Source organism: Chrysochloris asiatica, unplaced genomic scaffold (assembly GCF_000296735.1).
Source record: "Chrysochloris asiatica unplaced genomic scaffold, ChrAsi1.0 scaffold00249, whole genome shotgun sequence".
Taxonomy (NCBI): Eukaryota; Metazoa; Chordata; class Mammalia; order Afrosoricida; family Chrysochloridae; genus Chrysochloris; species Chrysochloris asiatica.
The window spans coordinates 3,023,036-3,044,874 of NW_006408767.1; the positions used below are offsets into that span (position 1 = coordinate 3,023,036).

Genomic DNA, 21,839 nt, shown 5'->3' on the forward strand with positions numbered 1-21,839 from the left:
TTTTTTGGACATGTGCCAATATGGACATCTGCTTTTGCTTCTTGGACATGTTTAATGTTTATCTGTGGCCCTAATAATTAATTATGTAGTTTGGTAATTTTTTATGTTTTCTGATTGCCTCCAGGAGGATGTGATCAGGATGTGGTCTTCCCTCTTCACTCTTATATGTGGCAGCCAAACAACTATAGTCGGGTAGAAAACAAAGCCAAAATCAAAATCAAAGGCTAAAATGGAGTTTTTCGATAGCAGAAGGGAGGCTGTGCTGTTGGGTCAGGAAAGTGCCGCCACTCCTCTCTGGTAGATCTAGTACATCCATTTTTAAAGGATGGAATTAATACCTCTCTGTGGGATGCATGACATGTCAGCAATTTGTGTGGGTAAAATTAAAATAGTAAGTCTTTCTCTGCCAGATTATGAATTGGCCAATATAGTATGGAAAAATCAAATTCTTTGGTCTATGGCTTTTAAGTGCTTAGGACTATGGAATATATTCCATGTACAGACTCACTTAATCTACACAGTAAACCTGCCAGGAAAACATTATTTGTTAGTCCGACTTCATCACTAAGAATATTGAGATTCAGAGAGAAGTTAAAAACTTAGCCAGGGGGAGGGAGGGGACAGTAGAGCACAGGATAGGGCATAGACATATCATAGTTTGGGTGTTCGGGAGGGCAGTACACAAGAAGGGAGAGGGAGATGGAAGAACAAGGTAGGTAGGGAAACACTTAGGCAGGTTCACATGGGCTAAATGGGACAGAGGTAAATAATGATGTATGCTCTACTTTGGAACAACAGGGCTCTGTGATACAGGGATTGAGGCATAGTCTGAATGGGTAAAGAGGGGAAATGTTAATTTTAAGATGCTTGACTGTCTTATGAATATTGGTTTACCTTGCCTACTGCTGTAAAGTAGACACTTGAGGGGGGGTATAGAAAGGAATATCCAGAAACATGATTATAGAAAGCTTATAAGTCTGCCTCCAGCCTGTAACTGATTGGAATACCTAAAAGGGGTTCTACAACTTGCCCACTGAAAGAGGCTTCTTGCAGAGCCTTTGTTGTGTATAAGACCTTAGGTGGAATTCTGATCCCCATCCAGAATCTTCTGGGTGGAAGGGGAATTCCCACTTGAAAAAACAAGCAGACCAGCCTGTAGCAGCTAGAGGAACAGAAGATACTTTTTAAAAGAAAGACCAGCAGGAAAAATTAAAAATGGCAGTCTGATTGGCTACTACAAGAACAAGCAAGTTGTTCACAGGGGAGCCATCAAGGCAAGCAGTCAAGTTCCTTCAGGACAAAGCTCCCTTCAAGTCTGAAACTCAGAGGGAATTAATTCACAAGCAAGCATGTAAACTTGGTGGCAACCATGTTGGTTTACTAGTGAGTGGAAATGAGGGAAAAACAACAATGAAAATATGGGCTGAGTCCAACCACATTACATAGACTCCCATAGACCTGGAGTATGGTGAGACTTGGTTGGCCCAAAGTGTGGTGAGACCTGGTTCTCCTGAGGCCATGGACAATGCCCTAGCCATGGAGGGCTAGAGCTGAGAGTGAAACATCCAGCTGATATGAAGTAAGGGGAGATGCACAAGAACACCCTAACTTGTAGGTTTTGACCTAGCTTCAATGGCTGGATGATCAGAACTTAATTAGAGAAAGATTAAAAAAAATTTTTTGATAAAGCAAACAAATGTAAATTGCTAAACTTTTATGAACTTGACCTGTACTTAAAATACCAACCAAGAGGGGAGAAATCTTCACAGCAAGGATCATTCCCATCCCCTCTGTACACAGGGTTGATAGGGATGGGCAACTTAGACATTGGCTACTTAAAATTAGGGGAGGGAGGCTATAAAGGCATGAAGTGACTGGCTTATAAGTTTTCAAGAGTGAGTTTAGTTTCAGAGTGTGTGGGGGAATCCCCACTGAATAGCTTTCATCTTGTCTAGACCGGTCTGGTGAAAGGAGATGGGGATAAGATTCTTATGATTCAGTAGTGAGTAATTGTTATCATGATTCATTACAATTGTCAAAACTGTAAAGGTAGAAATTTTGTAACAAAAAGGGAGGAAGAGTAATCTTACAGTCCAGAAACAGAGGACCCTAGGACCATCAAGGGATAAGAGCACTAGCAGAATGTGGGATCCTATCCAGAGACACAGCGACGACGCTAGAGATGGAGGCAGAGATGATGACATGGAGAGACAGAGCAACTGAGGATTCTAGATTCATGGAAAGAGAAAGCCTGTGAGCTGGCAGTCAAGAGGCAGGCTTACAGAATGTCTCCTATGGTTGTTTAAATGATTATATATTCCTGAGTGTTTTGGAGTGCAGCCAAAAATACACAAACTGGGAATAGAAGCAAATACTGTGGAATGATGATACATAGAGGGATTGTAATCATTGCAGTGAAACGAAATACGATAGGATGAGTGTAAAACTGATATTCTCCCATGTAAACTATCACTCAATTCACAATAAAACCTTAAAAAAGAAAAACTACAATTAAGAACAAAAAAACTTAGCCAACATCATATACCTAGCAAGTGTCTCAGGATCTTGTTCATTATTAGTAAAGGTTTTATACTTGATGATATCAGAAAAACAAAGTAGAATGTTTGTTTCCATTTGAGAAATGAAGACGTGGGATGGTTGTATACACGTTTGATGTGGGAAGGTAAGAGTTGCAGCAAGTCTAGTAACTTAACCCATTGAAAAGAAGGTGGGTGTCACCTGATTTCACTCAAAGTGCTCCCCTCTGTGCTTTGTTCCTTTATCTTCTGTGGCACAAGTGATAACACCTTTCTCATTTAATTCTTACATTCTCTTTGCCAATGAACTGCTGCTTTGCTGTTCTTTGTTCTTACTATAGGTATCTTGCCATTGACCTACTTAGTGTCAACTCTTGTTGTTAAGAGCCTTTGAGTCGATTCAGACTTACAGGGTTTCTGAGGAGTGGATGCTAGATTTGAATCACTAACCTTGTGGTTAACAATCCAGTGCTTATCACTACAGCACCTACCCAGGACACCATGTTGTTGTTGTTAGGTTCTGTTCCGATTTGAAGTGACCCCATGTACAACAGAATGAAACACTGTCTAATCCTGTATCATCCTCACAATCAAAATGCTTAAGCTGATTGCTAGAGTCATATCTTTCCATCACATTGTAGGTCTTCTCTTTACTGACCTGTTACTTTATTAAACGTGATGTCCTTCTCCAGAGACTGGTTCCTCCTGATATGTCCAAAGTATGTGAGACACGTGTCACCAACCTCACGTCTCAAGAACATTTGAGCTGTACTTCTTCCTAGACAGATTTGTTTGTTCTTCAGGCAGTCTGGTCTAATCTGTATTCTTCACCAAAACCGTAATTCAAACGCATCACCTCTTCTCCAGCCTAACTTACTCACTGTCCACCTCTTTCACATGCATATGAGGAAACTGAAAATAACCATAGCTTGTGTCAGGCACACCTTAGGCCTCAAAGTGACATCTTTACTTCTTTAACACTCTAACGTGGGCTTCTGCAGTAGACTTACCCAATGCACTGTGGCTTTCGATTTCTCTACTGCTGCTTCTGTGAACATTCATTGTAGATCCAAGTAAAATGAGGAGTCCTGGTGTGGCACTGGAGGGCCATGAAATCATTTGGTCTGACCCTACCAAGGCAACCATAGTTCCAGTCATCACAGTAGGGGTGAGTTAGTTAAATGACCAAATATAGCAGATTAATTTTTAAGTTGATAATTTTGTATGACTTGTGAAATTATGTTATAAATAGCCACATGGCCCTTGTGGTTCCCCACCCTTGCTGTATAGTATCGCTAAGTGTCAGAACCAATTCATTGCCGCCTAATAGCAACAAATAAAATGAAATCCTTGACAACTTCAGTATTTTCTGTTTATTCATATTGTGTTTTGGTTTAGTGAGGATGACTTATAATCCATACTGAAGGCTGTCTTGGAGCTTCATCAGTAAGTGCTTCAAGTTCTCTTCAATTTAAGCAGGCAAGGTTTGTGTCATCTGCATTTTGCAGATTGTTAATGAGCCTTCCTCCAACCTTGATGCCACATTTTCTTCATGTGGTTCAGCTTCTCAGATTCAGTATGGTGAAAGGATACAACCCTGATGCACCCTTCCTGACTTTAAACCACCCACTATCCCCTTGTTCCACATCCTCTTCTGAATTCAGCTTGAATTTCTGATAGCTCCCTGTTGATGTACTGCTGCAACCATTTTTAAATTTCTTTATCAAAATTTTACTTGCATGTGATAGTAAAGATGTTTGATCATTTCCACATCCTTTCTTTGAAGTGAGCACAAATATGAATCTTATTGGCCAGGTAACTGTCATCCAAATTTCTTGGCACAAACTAGTGAGTGCTTCCAGCACTCCATCAGTTTTTGAAACTTTCAACTGGTATTCTGCCCATTCCTGGAGCCTTGTTTTTCACCAATGCCTTCAGTGCATCTTGGACTTCTTCTTTCAGTATCATCGGTTCTTGATCCTATGCTACCCCTTGAAATGGTTGGATAGCAACAATTTCTTTTGTAGTGACTCTGTAGTGACATCTTTCAGTGCTTTTAGCATCATGCAGTATTTTGCCCATATATGTATTTTGCTAATAATATATTTTTTTAATATATTATTAGCATATGTAAGGGTACTTCAAAAAGTTTGTGGAAAAAATTCCATTGTCTTTTAATTCCGTTATTCTACCAATGTGTTTGTCACCTTGGGCATTCGACTGGAAAAGGTTCAGTGCTTCCTAGTCTCGACCTTCTTGCTTTATTTAATAACTTTGGGATTCACTGAGTGGCCTTGCAGCATATTTCTGGTGCTGTTACAGAGCTTTTAGTGAGCAGATTAACTGAGAAGTTATTATGGGGAAGCAGGTTTTTTCTTTGTCACCACCAGCCACCCTCCAGTTTCTGACAGGATAGTCCTCATTTTGAGTATCAAACTCCTGCTCTTGTTTGACATCAAAAATCTTGGTGTGATTAAGCTTAAGACTTAATGAGACTCAGTGTAAAAAGGTTTATTAAATTCTTCTGCATCAAAATGTACCATTTCATACAAGGTAAAAAGATTATCAAAATTTTAGCTACTCAAGGTGATACCTATTATCTTTTTTCTTGGATTTTTAAATTATTGTACCTTCTAATCTTCTACTTACATAGAATTGCTATGAGTCAGAACTGACTCAAGGGCAGTGGGTATTTGGTTTTGGATTCCTTCTGGCCAGGCCCTTTTGTTTATAGAACTCTATACTGCTCAGCCACCTTAAAGCTAAGCCAACCCCCTGATCCATACTATTCTTTTTCAAAGCTTCTAGAAATGTACCCGCTAAAGGACCAACATTGTATGTTGACACAATGAGATTGTTCACACAATCTCATTTATATTTCACTCCAATCATCTCAGAGACCGTATTCTAAAAAGAATCTCCTTGATTGGATCTCAGGCCTTCAGGAGTTGGGTACATTTGTTTAATTTGTAGATTAAAGACCAATTGTGATTAAGTCATAAATGCCTAGACTATAATTTAATTAGAATGTTGAATCCATTTTCATCTAATGTATTTACACCTTTTGCACACACTGCCATCGAGTCAATTCCAACTCATAGTGACCTGTCCAGCAGAACAGAGCTGTTCCAAAGGGCTTCTGAGACGAAATCTTTATTACAGGAGCAGAGTGACTGATGGCTTTGAACCCCTGATTTTGCAGTTAGTGGACCAGTGTTTAACCTATTGTGCCACCAGACTCCTTACTGCAGTACCCACCCCCACCCTTGAGTCAATGCCAACTCCTAGAGACCCTTTAGGACAGAGTAGAACTGCTCCTAAGAGTTTCTGAGACTGTCAATCTTTTACAGGAGCAGACAGCCCCTCTTTCTCTCACAGAGAAGAGTCTGGTGTGTTTGTACTGCCAACTTTGTGATCATAGCCCAGCATTTAACCCACTATCACACTAGAGATGTGTGTGCCCCCTAAGGAATTATACTTTTTATGGTCCCAACTCCTTCATATAGCAAGTTTTTTGTTTTGTTTTTTTGCTTATTTTCCTTTGGTCTTTTCTATTTTAGCAAACGTGTTTTAAAATTGTCATAATGTATAACTTTGTCTCCATTTTTCACTGCTGTGAACTTTTTTTTTTTTTAACTAAAGTATAATCTTCATAATTATACTACCTTAACTGCTACTTGATATTTTGTCTAATTGGTATGCCAGTATTTAACAAATTTTCTTTTATTGGTGATAGATATTTTTCTAGTTCTCAGTATTGTTGTTGTTATGTGCCATGGAGTCGGTTCCGACTCATAGCAACCCTGTACAGGGTTTTCGAGGCTGTAAATCTTTACAGGAGCAGAAAGCCTCATCTTTCTCCCACAGAACAGCTAGGAGTTTTGAACTGCTGACCTTAAGGTTCGCAGCCCGATTCGTAACCACTGCATTACCAGAGTTCTCAGTATTAAGAACACATTAAATATTTCTGATTCAGAAATTCCTTATGTAAAAAAATTATGTGAGTAAATAATTCTATAGGAAATAAATAAGCTGTTGTACAAACAGTAAAAACATTTGAATGGTTCTTGATACTTTCATTTTCTTAAAAAATATTTTATCAGTTAATGTTGATACCAATGGTTTTCTAACCATTTTAGGGGTTATTAGAACCTTAAAATATTGGCTAATTTTGCAGGTATACATGACACTTTAAATTGGTTTTAATTTACATTTTTTTGGTAATTAAGGTTGGATAATTTTCCATATGATTCTTTGCTATCAGTACTGAGCTTTTGGGTATTGTAATTCATCATATGTGGCACAGCCTTCAGCTGGTGTGGTAACCCAAGGAACATTTGTTACAGGTGTCAGATGAGTTGTCATGTGTCCGCAAGCTCTGAATGGGGTGTGACACATAACACATAACAGGTACACAGTGAATCTTTGTCTTTAGAAGACACAAAAATGCAAGTATGTTGCCTTTCATAACTCTTCTTTCTCAACAACCTCAGGAAGAGGAGAAGAGATACATGCTTGTTTCATTACTGATAACATTAAAAACAAAGTTACATAATCACATTGTGTCAGTTTTGAGAAATAATCTCTAATTCCTAATATGCCTGTATTATACAAAAGGATTTTTGCTAATGTTAATGTACTCAATTGCTTGTATTTTCTCACACTTAAAAAATTTAAAGATAGTTAATAATAATAGATTAAATATTTTTAGTTGAAGGTATTTTTCTTCCTCATATGTCTACTTTTAAAAGTATATTCTATCTCTTTTACTTTTTCTTTAGGTTAAAAAGGCCTTCTTTGCCTTGGTAGCCAACGGTGTTCGAGCAGCGCCACTGTGGGAAAGCAAAAAACAAAGTTTTGTAGGTAAGCAGTGTGACCCTAAGGGAAAAAAATCTAAACTGGGAAATCGTAAAAGCAGAAGGCCCATGGATCTAATAGGTGCTGATTTGTAATTGAAATGCATCAACATTAAAGAATACCCTTACTTTGATTACAGGGTAAAATGAAGCTGCTAATAAATTCAAGACATTTGTGAACTTTGAAATTCTTTTAATTTCGCAACTTTTTTCTTTATGTCTTTGCTTGTTCCTGTGAGCTTAGTAAACAGAATTTACAGTGTGATCAAAGATGGCCCAGAATGTTGCCTCTCATCTGTGGTACATCCTTGCTTCTCTCTCTGACATACACCCTTTGGATAGGGCAAGTTAATGGTTCTCTTCTGTGTACTATTAAATCATTGTCTCACAATTTAGAATATTGTTTAACTTAAAACTATTTAAACTTCATAATTTTTCATCTTGTAAATTATAGCAGACGATGGATGTTTGTACCTCTTAGTACACATCACATTATTTTGAAATAATCTAATTTAAAGTTATAATTTCCTCAGGGAAAAGGTTCATTTCTCTTTTTCTTTCTGTGGTCCTCATAACTAGCAAGTGGTATGCATTCTATAAATGGTAACTGTTAAAATCACGTAAAACCATTGTTTGTGGAATGTTTCCCAGGAAACCATCCAATTAAAGAATATCATGTTTCTCAAGCTTAGTGAAAACTTCAAAGTGTTTTAAATCATGTACCTGTAAGTGCAAGCTTGTGGAGATATTTTATATCAGTAAGTTTTCTCTCATAGATTTTCCCCTATACTGTGATTAATTCCATTGTACTTTTTATTATACTTAATTTCAGCTCAATTTTTATACCAAGTTTGATATAAATAATTAACAGATTGAAAGTTTTAAATCACTTACTAAATTGTATACTTTCTTTAAAGTTTATATTTTAAAAGCTTTTCTGGTAAATATTCCAGGTTCTCTTGTCATTTGAGATTTACCCTTCCAAATTTTCTTAGTTTTACTCTTAATAATAATTCTTTGTTCTAGGAATGCTAACAATTACAGATTTCATAAACATACTCCATAGATACTACAAATCACCCATGGTAAGTGCCAACAGTCCCTCCGTCAGTCATTGGAGCTGTATGTGTGTGTGTGTCTCTGTAAAGGGTGTGGCTATTTTAGGATTCCTGTGGAAGTTTTCCTTTATTTTTTGGTACAGAAGTTAACAGTAGTGGTTGATTTTTTTTCATATATGTATAATATGCAGGGAACTTTAGTATAAAACTAATCCTGGTAAATAGCTAGCTTTGACCAAAATCATTTGTACATTTGAAGCTTGGAGAAGATATTCCCGAGAAAGATAAAAGGAGTTCCTTGGGTTAGTGAACATCTATATGCTTGTTTCCTTCCTAGATGTTGTATAAGTTTCACTACATTTATAATAACTGATCTGTAAGGGTCTGATGAGAATGCTCTAGTGTTGCAGGGTTTGCCTCTGACCTGTGAGTGAATGGGATCCTCCCTCCTAGCAAGCACCTCTCCAAGTGACTGACCTCAGTAACTGACCTCATTCTTTTTACTTTTTAAATTTTTTATTGTCAATGGAGATTTCAGTTGTGGTGCTGGATTGTAAACCACAAGATTGGCAGTTCAAACCCACCAGCTGCTCTTAGGAAACCCTATACAGGGTTGCTGTGAGTCAGAAAAGACTCGATGACACTTGACAGCAATATTGTGAATTGAGCGAAGGTTTACAGACAGAGTCATCAGCATTACATTCAGTAAATCATACACTTCTTTTCATCTTCATGTTTATGATCCCTCCCTCCAACAACAGTTACCCTGCTTCCTCCCTGTGCTTCCTGTTTGCATTCCACCACCTTTCTATCCCTTCTCAGCTTTGTCCTTAGGAAAGTGTTGCCCTTTTGATTTTGAATGATTGACCATTCCATGGTGAGTATACCTTGCTAGTGTTGCTGTCCACACTATAAACCTATGTACTGCTTGACTGAAAATTGGGCCATGAGACTGAGTTCCTTTCTAGACCTGAAGAGTGGTCAAGGGCCATAGTCTCAGGTTCCTGCAGTCTCCTTCTGACCAGTAAGCCCAGTTTGATTGTCATTATTATTATTAAATCATTTTGAGTTTGGTCAACATTTTCTCCCACTCTATTTGGGAACCACTAGTGTGGTGCTGTAAAATCAATACTGGATTGTGAACCACAAGGTTGGCAGTTCTAACCCAGCTGCTCCTTGGAAACCGTGTACAGGGTCGCTGTGAGTTGGAACTGACTTGACAGCACTTCACAACAGCAATGTGATCCCTTTCAGGGCAGTTGATCACAGTAGCCAGGCACCATCTAGTTTTTCTGGTCTCAGAGTTGTGGAGACTGATGTTCACTTGGTCCATTACATTAGTCCGTTGGACTAACTGATTCCAAGCCTCTGCAGTTCTTATCACTCTTCTTTCTTGAAAAACCAATAGCTGCACCTTAGACAGCCACTCATGAATTTTCAAGATCCCAGATGCTTCCCCCTCCTCCAAGCAGGATGGTACCAAACATTGGCTTTGTGAACCATTATGGCAGTTGACCATGGGGTCCCCTGAGACTATGGTCCTGAGCCTCCAAGCCCATCAACTCATTGCCTTAAGATGGTTGATAGCATCTAGGAAGTTTTCATCATTTTGTCAGCTGTATGCCCCACCACATTCATAGTTTTGTTTGCATGAAAGGTAAATACTCATGTACACATATCTTCTTTCAAACTCTTCTGTATTTGTGGGATATATAAATATATATACACACACACACACACACACACACACATCCCACTCTTCCTATCCCCATCATTGTATGTCTCAATCCATGTATCTACGCTCAGAACACTGTTATTCCAAGGTTGTGGTGATGGTGTTGTTAAGTGCCCTATGGGGTTGATTCCAACCCATATAGGGTTTCTAAAGAGCAGCTGGTGAGTTTGAACTGCTGACATTGAAGTTCACGGCAACTTTGCAGTCCAGTGCATTAACTCACAGCACCACACTAGGACTCCAAGGTTGTGTTATTGTTCTGTGCCATAGAGTCGGTTTCGACTCACAGCAACCCTGTACATAGTTTCCGAGGCTGTAAATCTTTATGGGAGCAGAAAGCCTCATCTTTCTCCCAAGAAACAGCTCATAGTTTCCAACTGTTAACCGTGAGATTAGCAGCCCAACTCATAAAGTTGTGTATATATCACTATTTACCTCTATCTTCATTAACCCATCATACCTCTTTGTGTCTGATTCTTCTGCCATCCTCCCTCTTCTTGCCCTCCCCTTCCTTGTGCATTGCCCTCCCCATCACCCCAGCTGACGTGTGTCTATTCTCTGTTGTTAAGTGCTATTGAGTTGGTTCTAACTTACAGTGACCCTGTTTAGGGTTTCCAAGGAGTAGCTGGTGAGTTTGAACTGTGTACCTTATGGTGCAGTGCTTTAACTCCACAATACCACACCAGGACTCCTAGCCAATGAACTACTTTCCTCCCCCTCCCACTCCTGGTAACTTTCAAAGAATGTTTCTTTTAGTATGCAAACTTTTGCTTAAGCTTTTACAGTAATAGTCTCATTTGCCCTTTTGTGCCTGACTGATTTCACTCCGTGTAATGATTGACTTCATTCTTGAGATGAGACTGCCACAGGATTGTTCTTACAAGCCTGTGATGTAAATATAGTTTAATGCCATTACCCTAACAGTTATATAGCATGAACTATGTATTTTGGGGTTTAAAAGAAGGAAAAAAAGAGCACTTGAAATTGGAAAAAATTTAATTTTTTATGTTTTCCTGCCAGTTCTTGCTGGCTAATTTTAGTGGCAGAATTCCCTGTCCTACTAAGAAGAACATTGTTGTTCTATAAGAGCATAGTTTGAAACTACTTCTGTCTTTTAATACTTGTTTTATTCAGAGGGGGAGAAGAGGACCGGGAAATCAATATAGTTGATACCTTTCACTATTAGTATTTTGGGTATCTGAAAGGTAAAAGTTGACCCAATTAATATTATTTTTATGTGTAATGGTCAGTGTTGTTGTTAAGTGTCATCAAGTTGGTTGCATCTCATATGTAGGGTTTCTGAGGAGTGGCTGGTGGGTCTGAACTGGCGAACTTTCAGTTCAGACTGACCTTGCTGCCCGGTGCATTATCCTGCAGGGCCACCGAGACTCCAATGCTCAGTAATGCCCAAGAATTCAGTAAATTTCTACATAAAATGGAAAAATAAGTTTCTTTGTAAGACATACTCTTCGAAGGAATTTTTACCAAAAATTCTTGAAGTATTTGTGTTGACTTTTAAGTAACATGCCTGATTTATAAAATAGTACCAGTGTAAGCAGATAACTAGTTCTCCTTATAATGGTCATATCTCTGCTTTAGGACTAGTGAAACCAAGGCAGTTATGATTATTAAATGGGTAGATTTTAATAGAATATATTAAACTCCATATAAAAGACCTCAGTTGTTGTGAAGTGCCATCGAGTCGGTTCCGACCCATAGTAACCCTGTATAAGGTTTCCGAGGAGCGGCTGTTGAGCTTGAACTACCGGCCTTGCAGTTCTAAAGACCTCAGTAGTAGGTAATTAAATCCAAAGTCCAAAGGTTTTAATACTTGAGGAAATACCTTTTTCTTCATTTTCCAATTATGAACTCCTTTTCTAATTATGGACAGAAAAACTGCTATTGGAAAAGCTAAGTTTTTATTTTCCAAGTATTCATCATTAGAATATAAAAACAAGTTGATTTATATATATATATTTATATTGACCATTTGTCCTTCAAAACTTACTCATTCAAGTAGCTTTTTTGAGGATTGATTAGTATTTTCACAGAGTCTCTCAACTACTAATTGAAAGGTCGGAGATTTGAATGTACTCAAAGATGGCAATCTACTTCCATAACATTCTACTCTGACACACATTAAGATCTCCTCATGTCAAAACCAGGCTTTCTACTCCCGTAAAGATTTACACCCTCGGAAGCCCTGTATAGGGTCGCTATGGGTCGGAACCGACTCGATGGCACTTAACAACAACAACAACATGTCAAAACCAACTCTACAACAACTGGCTTTTTATTAGTCTTATTTTAATTAACATGAGAAAGTCTTTCATTTCGTTCATGCTCTTAAGTTTTTCTTCTTTGTAGGCTTTCAGTCAGGTGTGCATTAGAGAAACAAAGTCCTTGAGCACTAATCTTTTAGACTATGACCGTACAATGTATCTTTCAACTCTTCATTGGCAGTTGTATATACAGCTATCTTAAGGTTGCCAACCATATGGATTTGAAGGTTCAAGAAGAGACCACGTTTTCTCACTTCAGATGTCCCCATAAAGCCCGTATCATGCCCAGAGCATATGAACTGTGTGAAAATGCAGAGCAGGGACGTTTAGGAGGATCTGTAAAGTATTAAAGTTCATTGAATTTCTGCTTTCTGAAAATCCTCATGGAAGCTCACTTACAGAGTGTTGCTTTTTTAAATCATACAATAGAGGAAAAGATCCTTAGAAGGGAAGCTAGAGATGAGATTGGGAGCAAGTCTGAGGATCGCAGTTACTTTTGCATCACCTGGGCTGCTTCACCTTAGGGACGTTGTACTGTCTTGGTAGCCACTTGGTGACATAACCCATCATAAACTGATCTTTGGACCCAATATTAACATAATACTTAACCAACTGCCATTTTAAAAATGATGCTAGAAATCTTCTGTATCAAAAAAGGAGGACTGAATGTTTGTGTATATGTGTTTTAAAACTTAACTGTCCATGAAATTTTCAAACTTAAAGATAGTATGATACTGATATATTATGTTTTTAAGTTTTAAAACATCTACACAGAGTATTTTATGTGCTTCTTACTTATGTTCCAGTATTTCTAAATTACTATTTGGATTGGTCTCATATGCTGAATAGTCCGAAATAACAATTTCCTTTTTTCTCATACTATGTATGTTAACATTTATAAATAAGAATTTTCCTTATTTGCAGGTACAGATTTATGAATTAGAGGAACATAAAATTGAAACATGGAGGGGTAAGCATTATTGTTTGATCTTTAATATCTTATTAACATAAAAATTGTATTTAATGTGTAAAATATGCCCTTTAATGTGACACTGTGAGTTAATGCACTGGTCGGTTTGAACCTCAAGGTTGGTGGTTCAAGCTCACCAGCTGCTCCTCAGAAACTATACAGGGTCTCTGTGAGTCAAAACCAACTTGATGGTACATACAATAATAATGGTAGGAAATTAGGTGCATTAAAGCATCTTTCTATTTTTCCATAATTTTTTATAGTATGCAGTTGTTATTGTTAGGTGCCATCGAGTTGGTACCGACTCATAGCCACACTATGCAAAACAGAACGAAACTCTGCCCAATCCTGGGCCAACCTCACAACTGTTGCCACGCTTGAGCCCATTGAAACTGCCACGTTGCCAATCCATCTCTCTGGGGAGTCTTCCTTTTTTTTATCTGACCCTCCACCTTACCAAACATGATATCCTTCTCCAGTGACTGGTCCCTCCTGACAACATGTCCAAATGAGAGATGAAGTGAGGCCATCCTGACCTCTAAGGAGCATTCTGGCTATACATCTTCCAACACAGATCTGTTGGTTCTTTTGGCAGGCCATGGCACTTTTTAATATTCTCCTCCAACACCATAACTCAAATGCATCTCAATTCCTCTGCGGTCTTCCTTATTCACTGTCCAGCTTTCACATGCATATGAGGTTATTGAAAATACCATGGCTTGGGTCAGGCCCACCCTAGTCCTCAAGCTGACAGCTTTGCTCTTTAACACTTTAAAAAGGTCTTGTGCAGCAGATTTGCCTAATGCAATATGTTGTTTGATTTCTTGACTGCTGCTTCCATGTGTGTTGGTGGTTGATCCAAGAAGAATGAAGTTCTTGGCAACTTCAGTCTTTTCTCCATTGATAAGAATGTTGTTTACTGGTCAAGTGGTGAGGATTTTTATTTTCTTTACATTGAAATGAAATCCATATCGAAGGCTGTGGTCTTTGATCTTCATCAGTATTTTAAGTTCTCTTCATTTTCAGCAAGCAAGGTTTTATCATTTGTATATCGCAGGTTGTTAATGAGTCTTCCTCCAATCCTAATGCCACGTTTTTCTTCATATTTCCCAACTTCTCAGATTATTTGTTCATCATACACGTTGAATAATTATGGTAAAAGAATGCAACCCTGCTGCACACCTTTCTTAATTTCAAACCTTTCAGTGTACCGATTTTTCATGAGCACATTAAGTGTTCTGGAATACTCATACTTCGCAGTGTTGTCCGTAGCTTGTCATGATCCATACAATTGAAAGTGTTTGTGTAGTCAGTAAAGCACAGGTAAACATCTTTCTGCTATTCACTGCTTTCAGCCAAGATCCAGTGGACATCAGCAATGATAGTCCTCATTCCACTGCTCCTTCTGAATCCAGCTTGAACCTTTGGAAGTTCTCTGTCAGTGTATAATGCTTGCAGCTGTGTTTGTATTACCTTTAGTAAAACTTTATTCGCATGGGATATCAAAGATATTGTCCAATGATTTCCACATTCCATTGGGTCACCTCTCTTTGGAATGGGCACATATATGGAGCTCTTCCAGTCAGTTGGCCGGATAGTTATCTTGCAAATTTCTTGGCATAGCTGAGTGAGTGCCTCCAGTGCAGCCTGACTTTCTTGAAAGATTTCAATTTTCATTCCATCATTTCCTGGGCCCTTGTTTTTTTTGCTAATTCCTTCAATGCACCTTGGACTTCTTTCTTCAGTATCATTGGCTCTTGATCATATGCCTGCATATTCCTTCCATCTTCTTTTGATAGTTTTTGCATCGTTCAATAATTTGCCCAGAGAATCCATCAATAACGAAAGTCAAGGCTTGATTTTTTTTCTTCAGTTCCCCAACTGGAGAAATGCTGAGCGTGTTCTTCCCTTTTGGTTTTCTGACTCCAGATCTTTGCACATTTCATTGTAATATTTGACTTTGTCTTCTCGAACTGACCTTTGAAATTTTCTGTTCAGCTTTTGTATCTCCTCATTTCTTCCATTTGCTTTAGCATCTCTACGCTAGAGAATAAGTTTCAGTGTTTCTTCTGACATCCATTTTTATCTTTTTTTTCTTTCTTAATAACTTTTTGCTTTCTTTCTGTATGGTGTTCTTGATGTCATTCCACAACTCTTTTGGTCTTCGGTCTTTAGTGTCTAATGTATCCAAATCTGTTCTTCATATGATCTTTTAAAGTCAGGTGAGATATATTTAAGGTCATATTTTGGTTCTTTTGGACTTGTTTTCATTTTTTCAGCTTCAGTCTGAATTTATGTATGAGCAATTGATGGTTTGTTCCATAATCTGCCCCTGACCTTGTTTTGGCTGATGATATGACGCTTTTCCACCATGTAGTCAGTTTGATTTCTGTGTATTCTATATGGTGAGGTCCATGTGTATAATCGTCTCTTGTGCTGTCTAAAGAAGGTATTGAAATTAATAAATCATTGTTTTGCAGAATTCTATCATGCATTCTCTGGCAACATTTCTATCACCAAGGCCATATTTTCCAACTACTGATCCTTCCTCTTTGTTTCCAACCTTTCATTCCAATCACCAGTAGTGATCAGTACATCTTGATTGAATGTTTGATCAATTTCAGATTGAAGAAGTAGGTAGAATTACTCTATTTCATCCTCACTGACTTTAGTGTTGGTGAGTAAATTTGAATAATAGTGATATTAACTGGTCTTAACTGTAGGTGCATGAATATTGTTCTATCACAGACAGCGTTGTACCTCATGACTGATTTTGATATGTTCTTTTTGATGATGAATGCAACACCATTCCTCTTCAATTTGTCATTTTCAGCATAGTAAACCATGTGATTTTCAGATTCAAAATGGCCAATATCAGTCCAGTTCAGCACCCTAATGCCTAAGATATTGATGTTGCATTCCATTTCATTTTTTGACAATTTCCAGTTTTCCTAGATTCATACTTTGTACATTCCATATTCTGATTATTGATGGATGTTTACAGCTGTTTCTTTTCATTTTGAGTATGCAGTAGTACTGTAATTATTATCTTCTATAATAATTAGACATTTATAGAGCACCTACAGCATGCAAGGCTCTATTCTAGGGCTGAGACTATAAAGGTGACTGAGCTGGTCAGTGCCTGCTCAGTGCCTCCAATAGAGCCTCCAGTCTAACAGAAATGCGCTAAAGGAACTCTGGTAGCGTAGTGGTTACGAATCGGGCTGCGAACCTTAAGGTCAGCGGTTCGAAACTACCAGCTGCTCCGCAGGAGAAAGATGAGGCTTTCTACGCCCGTAAAGATTTACACCCTCGGAAACCCTATACAGGGTTGCTATGGGTCGGAACCTACTCGATGGCACATAACAACAACTTGAACAAAAGCCAAGATCACCTACCCTTATTTAAATTTTGATAACTTAGTGTTCCCATCATATGGAGAAACAGAGAATCTTAAACTAGATGATTTAGATGAAAGTAACTTCAAAACTTAGTTTTGTTTGTAACTTGAAAATTCATCATTTATATAATCACAATACCCTTTTCTAAAATGGAGACTTTTTTTCCCCCTGATTTGATGATGTCTTTCATGAGAACACCCTCAGAAGTCTTTGGGTAGAAATACTGAGACCAAATTAAGGGAAATTTTTTATTGGAATCAAGGAGGTAAGCTTTGCACTCCAGTGATGTGCCTGCTGTTATAAGCCATTGCTGTGACAAACTATCAGTTCTGAACATACCTTATAGTACTCTGGTGACCTCTACTGGTATCACTGTTTTTTACCATATTTCCTGATTTTCCTTCTGATTTTTTAAAGAATTTCACAAGGGCAGCGTCCCAGAAACAGTTTAGAAATTTTAAAATAATCATCACTCTCTGGTAATGTATTGGTTACAAATCGGGCTGCTAACCTCAAGGACCGCAGTTCTAAACTACCAGCTGTTCTGTGGGAGAAAGATGAGGCTTTCTGCTCCCATAAAGATTTACAGCCTCGGAAACCCTGTGCAGGGTCACTATGGGTCAAACAACAACAATAACATAATTAACCCCATAGTTTGGGGTAAATTAAATTTCTTTGCTTTGATTTTTGTCATTCTAATTACTATTAGTTGAAGGGTATTTTATTTAGTAATTGAGCCCTGGTGTGGCATTGTAGGATAAGCACTGGACTGGTAACCGCACGGTTGACAGTTCAAATGCACAGAGCACTCTGGGAAACCCTATACAGGGTCACTGTGAGTCGGAACTGAATCAACAGCACACCACCACCACCACAATTAACTGTGAGTTGAAGGATATTTTATTTAGTAATTACAAACAACAGATATGTTACTAACTGCATATTTTCTTTCTATAACTGCAGAGCTTTATTTACAAGAAACATTTAAGCCTTTAGTGAATATATCTCCAGATGCAAGGTAAACGTATACTTTTTCTCCTTTGAAAGCATTTAGTCATTCATTCAGATTTATCTCTTTTGTTACCATAATAGACAGAGCACATTTTTCAATGCAAGTAATGACTACCTCCCATAATTCCAACTACTAAATTGAATAAATTTAGAGGCATTAGAAAATAGTAGCAATTATTGGCCCAAATCAATGCTAGTGGGCTAGAAAAGCCTCAAAATAAGCCATCTGGGGACTCCGGATTGCCTGTAGCAGAAGCTGTCTCAGGAGCTTGTTAAAAGTGCTGATTCCTGGCCTTGATTCCCAACCTGTTAAACCAGTCTATGGGAGATAATGTCCAGGAAGAATATGCTTTTAAACAACTCCCCCAGTGCGTCTGATACATAGTGAGGTTTAAAAAGCAGTGTTCATGGCAGCACTGTTAGAAGGTAGGAACTACAGGTGCCCACCAGCAGATAAATGGATAAACAAAATGTGGTTCATGCATACACTGAACACTACTCTGCCAGCAGGAGAATGAAATCTTGATGCATGCTACAGTATGGATGGGGAGTATGAAATAAGTTAGATATAAAGGGTAAATAATGTGTCATTCCATTCATATGGACTATACAGTACAGACAGATTCATGGAGGCAGAAAGTAGATGAGAGGTGACCAGGGGCTGGGCAGGAAGTTACTGCTTAATGTGAGCAGAGTTTCTGTTTGGGGTGATGGAAGCATTTTAGAAACTGACAGTGATGATGAGTTCCCAACATTGTAAATGTAATTAAACACTTAAAATGGTTGAAATGACTAATTTTATCTTATATATATATTTTTTTTTACCATAAAAGTGATTGTTTTTTCAATCAAAATATATTAGACATTGCTTCAGAGGCATGCACAAGAATGAGCTACCTTCTCTGTAGCCTTCTAGCTCGTCCTTTTTGATCCAAACCATCTGGAATGGCTCTGAACATATTCCCACATTTGTATAAAAGCATTTTCTGAAATCTACAGAAAAATTAAACTGTTTCTAGGTTTATTTCCAAATCCTAACAAGAAGATAAACCCTGAGCCGCCTTACCGGCAGCACATAATCAGCCCAGAACAGAATAGAAGGCACGAGTGGGGGGTTCTTACAGAGTCCCTGTGGGATCTCCTGCCCTCCGTTCTCCCCTGCTCCCCCTCCCCCAAGACTGTACTGCAGACTTTCTCTGTTAGCTGTCCTCGGGATGCAGCTTCTGCCATCTTTCAAGTAAAATCATGCTCCTCTAGATATTTGTAGCTCACACTTAAATTTGATGTAACATAGATTGTTAAAAAAGAAAATTAAAAATTGCTGAAATCTCCAATTTAAAAATCTTGCAAAAAAGTTGATCAACCTTTTGTTACTGTAACAGGAAGACACTGAAAATGTTTTCAGAGCAGGGGTGGTCCAAATGTTTTCTGGGTTTCCTTTAAAGCCTCCTAACAACTCTAATGGCTTTTCCCACAGCCTCTTCGATGCTGTATACTCCTTGATCAAAAATAAAATCCACAGATTGCCAGTTATTGACCCTATCAGTGGGAATGCACTTTATATACTTACCCACAAAAGAATCCTCAAGTTTCTCCAGCTTTTTGTAAGTAGTTCTTAGTGTTTCTAAAGACATAGTTGCATTTGCTTTAATTCATTAACCTCAAGTAAATTGGCTCTTGTTACCCTCAGTAGGTGAAATTGTCAACTTTGAGGTCTCCATTTCTAAACTTCAGTATCTCCACTTACTGCTTGAATTGTACATTCTCAAATTTAAAAAGCAATTATCTTTTAGTCAAAGTATCAAAAATTTTAAAACATTTGAAATTCTCTATTTCAATTAGAGTATGTTATCACCTAAAATGGAGCTCTGGTAATGTAGTGGTTACAAATCGGGCTGCTTATTTCACGGTAAGCAGTTCAAATCTACCAGCTGTTCCACGGGAGAAAGATGAGGCTTTGTGCTCCTGTAAAGATTTACAGCCTCGGAAACCTGTACAGGGTTGCTATGAGTCAGAACTGACTCCACGGCACATAATAACAACAACAACATACAAGATAAATTGAACCCATTTATACAGCCAGAAATGCTATATAATGCTGTATTGATAGCATGGTTTTGAAAAGCATGTTCAAAAATACTGTCCCCAAGATTATCTTAGTTTCTTATTTTTGCAAAGATTTTGGCAAGAGAGTACCATGTTGGTCCATATCAGGGCTATATTATCTATAGGTTTTCTAAACTGCTTTTGAAATTAAATGGTTTCATAATCAAGCAACACTTGCAGCCTCTTGGGTTAGCAGTTTTAAAAGGGGCTGAGAATGAAGGAATTTCACAGGAGAGCTTTTATTTTTCCTTTTAATATACATACACTAAATTTGAGGTTGTAAATAATTGATCACATAGAACCAATAGGAGACCTCATGAATGAATGGCTCCAAGAGATCATTTGAACAGTCATTTTAAAAGAATTGACTAAGTCTTAAAAATCTACCTCAGATTTTTTCCATTTCCTTTTCACAGCCTTAGGCCTGTAGTATTTGAAAGTGTTATGAAAGGACACTTTGATGAGAAAGCCCCTCTGCTCTCATGGGTCACATGCTGCTCTGCTCAATAGGCTACTTCTACCTTGTAGCCCTCAGCAGCCTGGTGCCTGTGAGAAATGCCTGTTGGTAAACCACACCTGTAACTTAATCATTTAAGTGTGTTAATTGTCCTTTTCATATTCAAATCAATGCTAAGAAAGAAACTGGAAAGGAGGACAATGATTTACAAAAAGTATGGAGTTTAATGAAGCTTCACTTAGGGGAAACACTTGAGGGAGGTCTCTGACCTGTCCTCTCCCATCCTGGGCCAGCATGCTCCAAGTCTGTGGTGTGTGCTGTGTGTAAGTGCAGCGGCTCCAGCCATTAGGGTTTAATGGGAATGGGAGCTGGGGAGCACCATGTATTGAGGGTTCACCACCTCCAGGCCTTTAGCTTATTCAATTCTCCATGCAATAATTCTAAAATAGTATTAATCATGAGAGCTCTCTGCTGATAAGCATTTATTTACTATGTATGTCAAGCAGTGGCCAAAGCACTTTACATGACATGCCAGTCCTCACTGCCACCTTACCTGGTAGGGGTTTTTATTAGTATCATTTCATAGGTAGCAGCAGTGATGAAGGCATCTTCACTTCCTTTGTGCACAAGCAACACTTGACCTGAAAGGTGAAGAATGAGGCCTCAATTCACACAGCTGCTCTGTGGTCAACTTTAAAGCCTGGAGGTTAAACTCCGAAGCCCACACGGTTCTTACTCCTATGTTACTATTGACCATAAAAGAAGAGAGATGTTTGCGATAATCCTGTAGCATGCCTACTTTACATCTTTCTCTTGTATTAAAATAAGAGAACTCCTGGTGTGGTGCTGTAAGATCAGCACTGGATTTCAAACCATAAGGTTGGCAATTCAATCCCACCAGCTACTTCTCAGAAACCCTCCACTGGGTCACTGTGAGTTGGAACAGACTCAACAGCACATTGCAACAGCAACAACAGCACAAATAAGAGAGGTTGCCTCCGCCCAGCACTGCCTTAGATTTGGGCCAATATGGTAATTAGAATAGTCCAGTGATCTAATAGGCTAGAGAATTCATCCAGAGATTTTCAGATAAAAATATAGAATTTTAATAGATTTAATAAAGATTTCAGAACTTGTTTTTTGCTGAATTCTAAGATCGTTTCTGAGGAAAGGTAGCATTAGCCTTCAAGACATTTGAAGACTAACCAAAACATAGAGTAAAGAGCAAGGCAGGGAACTGTCCGCTATGAAGATGGACTAGATGACCTAATAGGTCTTTCTTTCTTTTTTTTCTCTAAATTTCTAGGATTCTCATGCTTTGAATATTGATGAACTCTTTGACTTGAACATTTTGTTTCTTCTAATTGTTCATCTTTTCCTGATAATTATAAGGTACACCAGGAGGATGGAATCAGCTGTACCCTTT

The 21,839-nt window shown here is 38.2% G+C and overlaps 1 protein-coding gene across 1 annotated transcript in view; it reads left to right on the top strand.

Moving 5' to 3' along the window:
• PRKAG2 (protein kinase, AMP-activated, gamma 2 non-catalytic subunit) overlaps window positions 1–21,839 on the top strand; it is a 474,947-nt gene that overhangs the window by 435,314 nt on the left and 17,794 nt on the right. Inside the window, exons 8-12 of the mRNA XM_006873702.1 lie at window positions 7,319–7,400; window positions 8,420–8,478; window positions 13,393–13,438; window positions 17,803–17,857; window positions 19,328–19,454. Coding sequence (XP_006873764.1) covers window positions 7,319–7,400; window positions 8,420–8,478; window positions 13,393–13,438; window positions 17,803–17,857; window positions 19,328–19,454 — 369 coding nt within the window. The remainder of the gene's footprint in view (window positions 1–7,318; window positions 7,401–8,419; window positions 8,479–13,392; window positions 13,439–17,802; window positions 17,858–19,327; window positions 19,455–21,839) is intronic.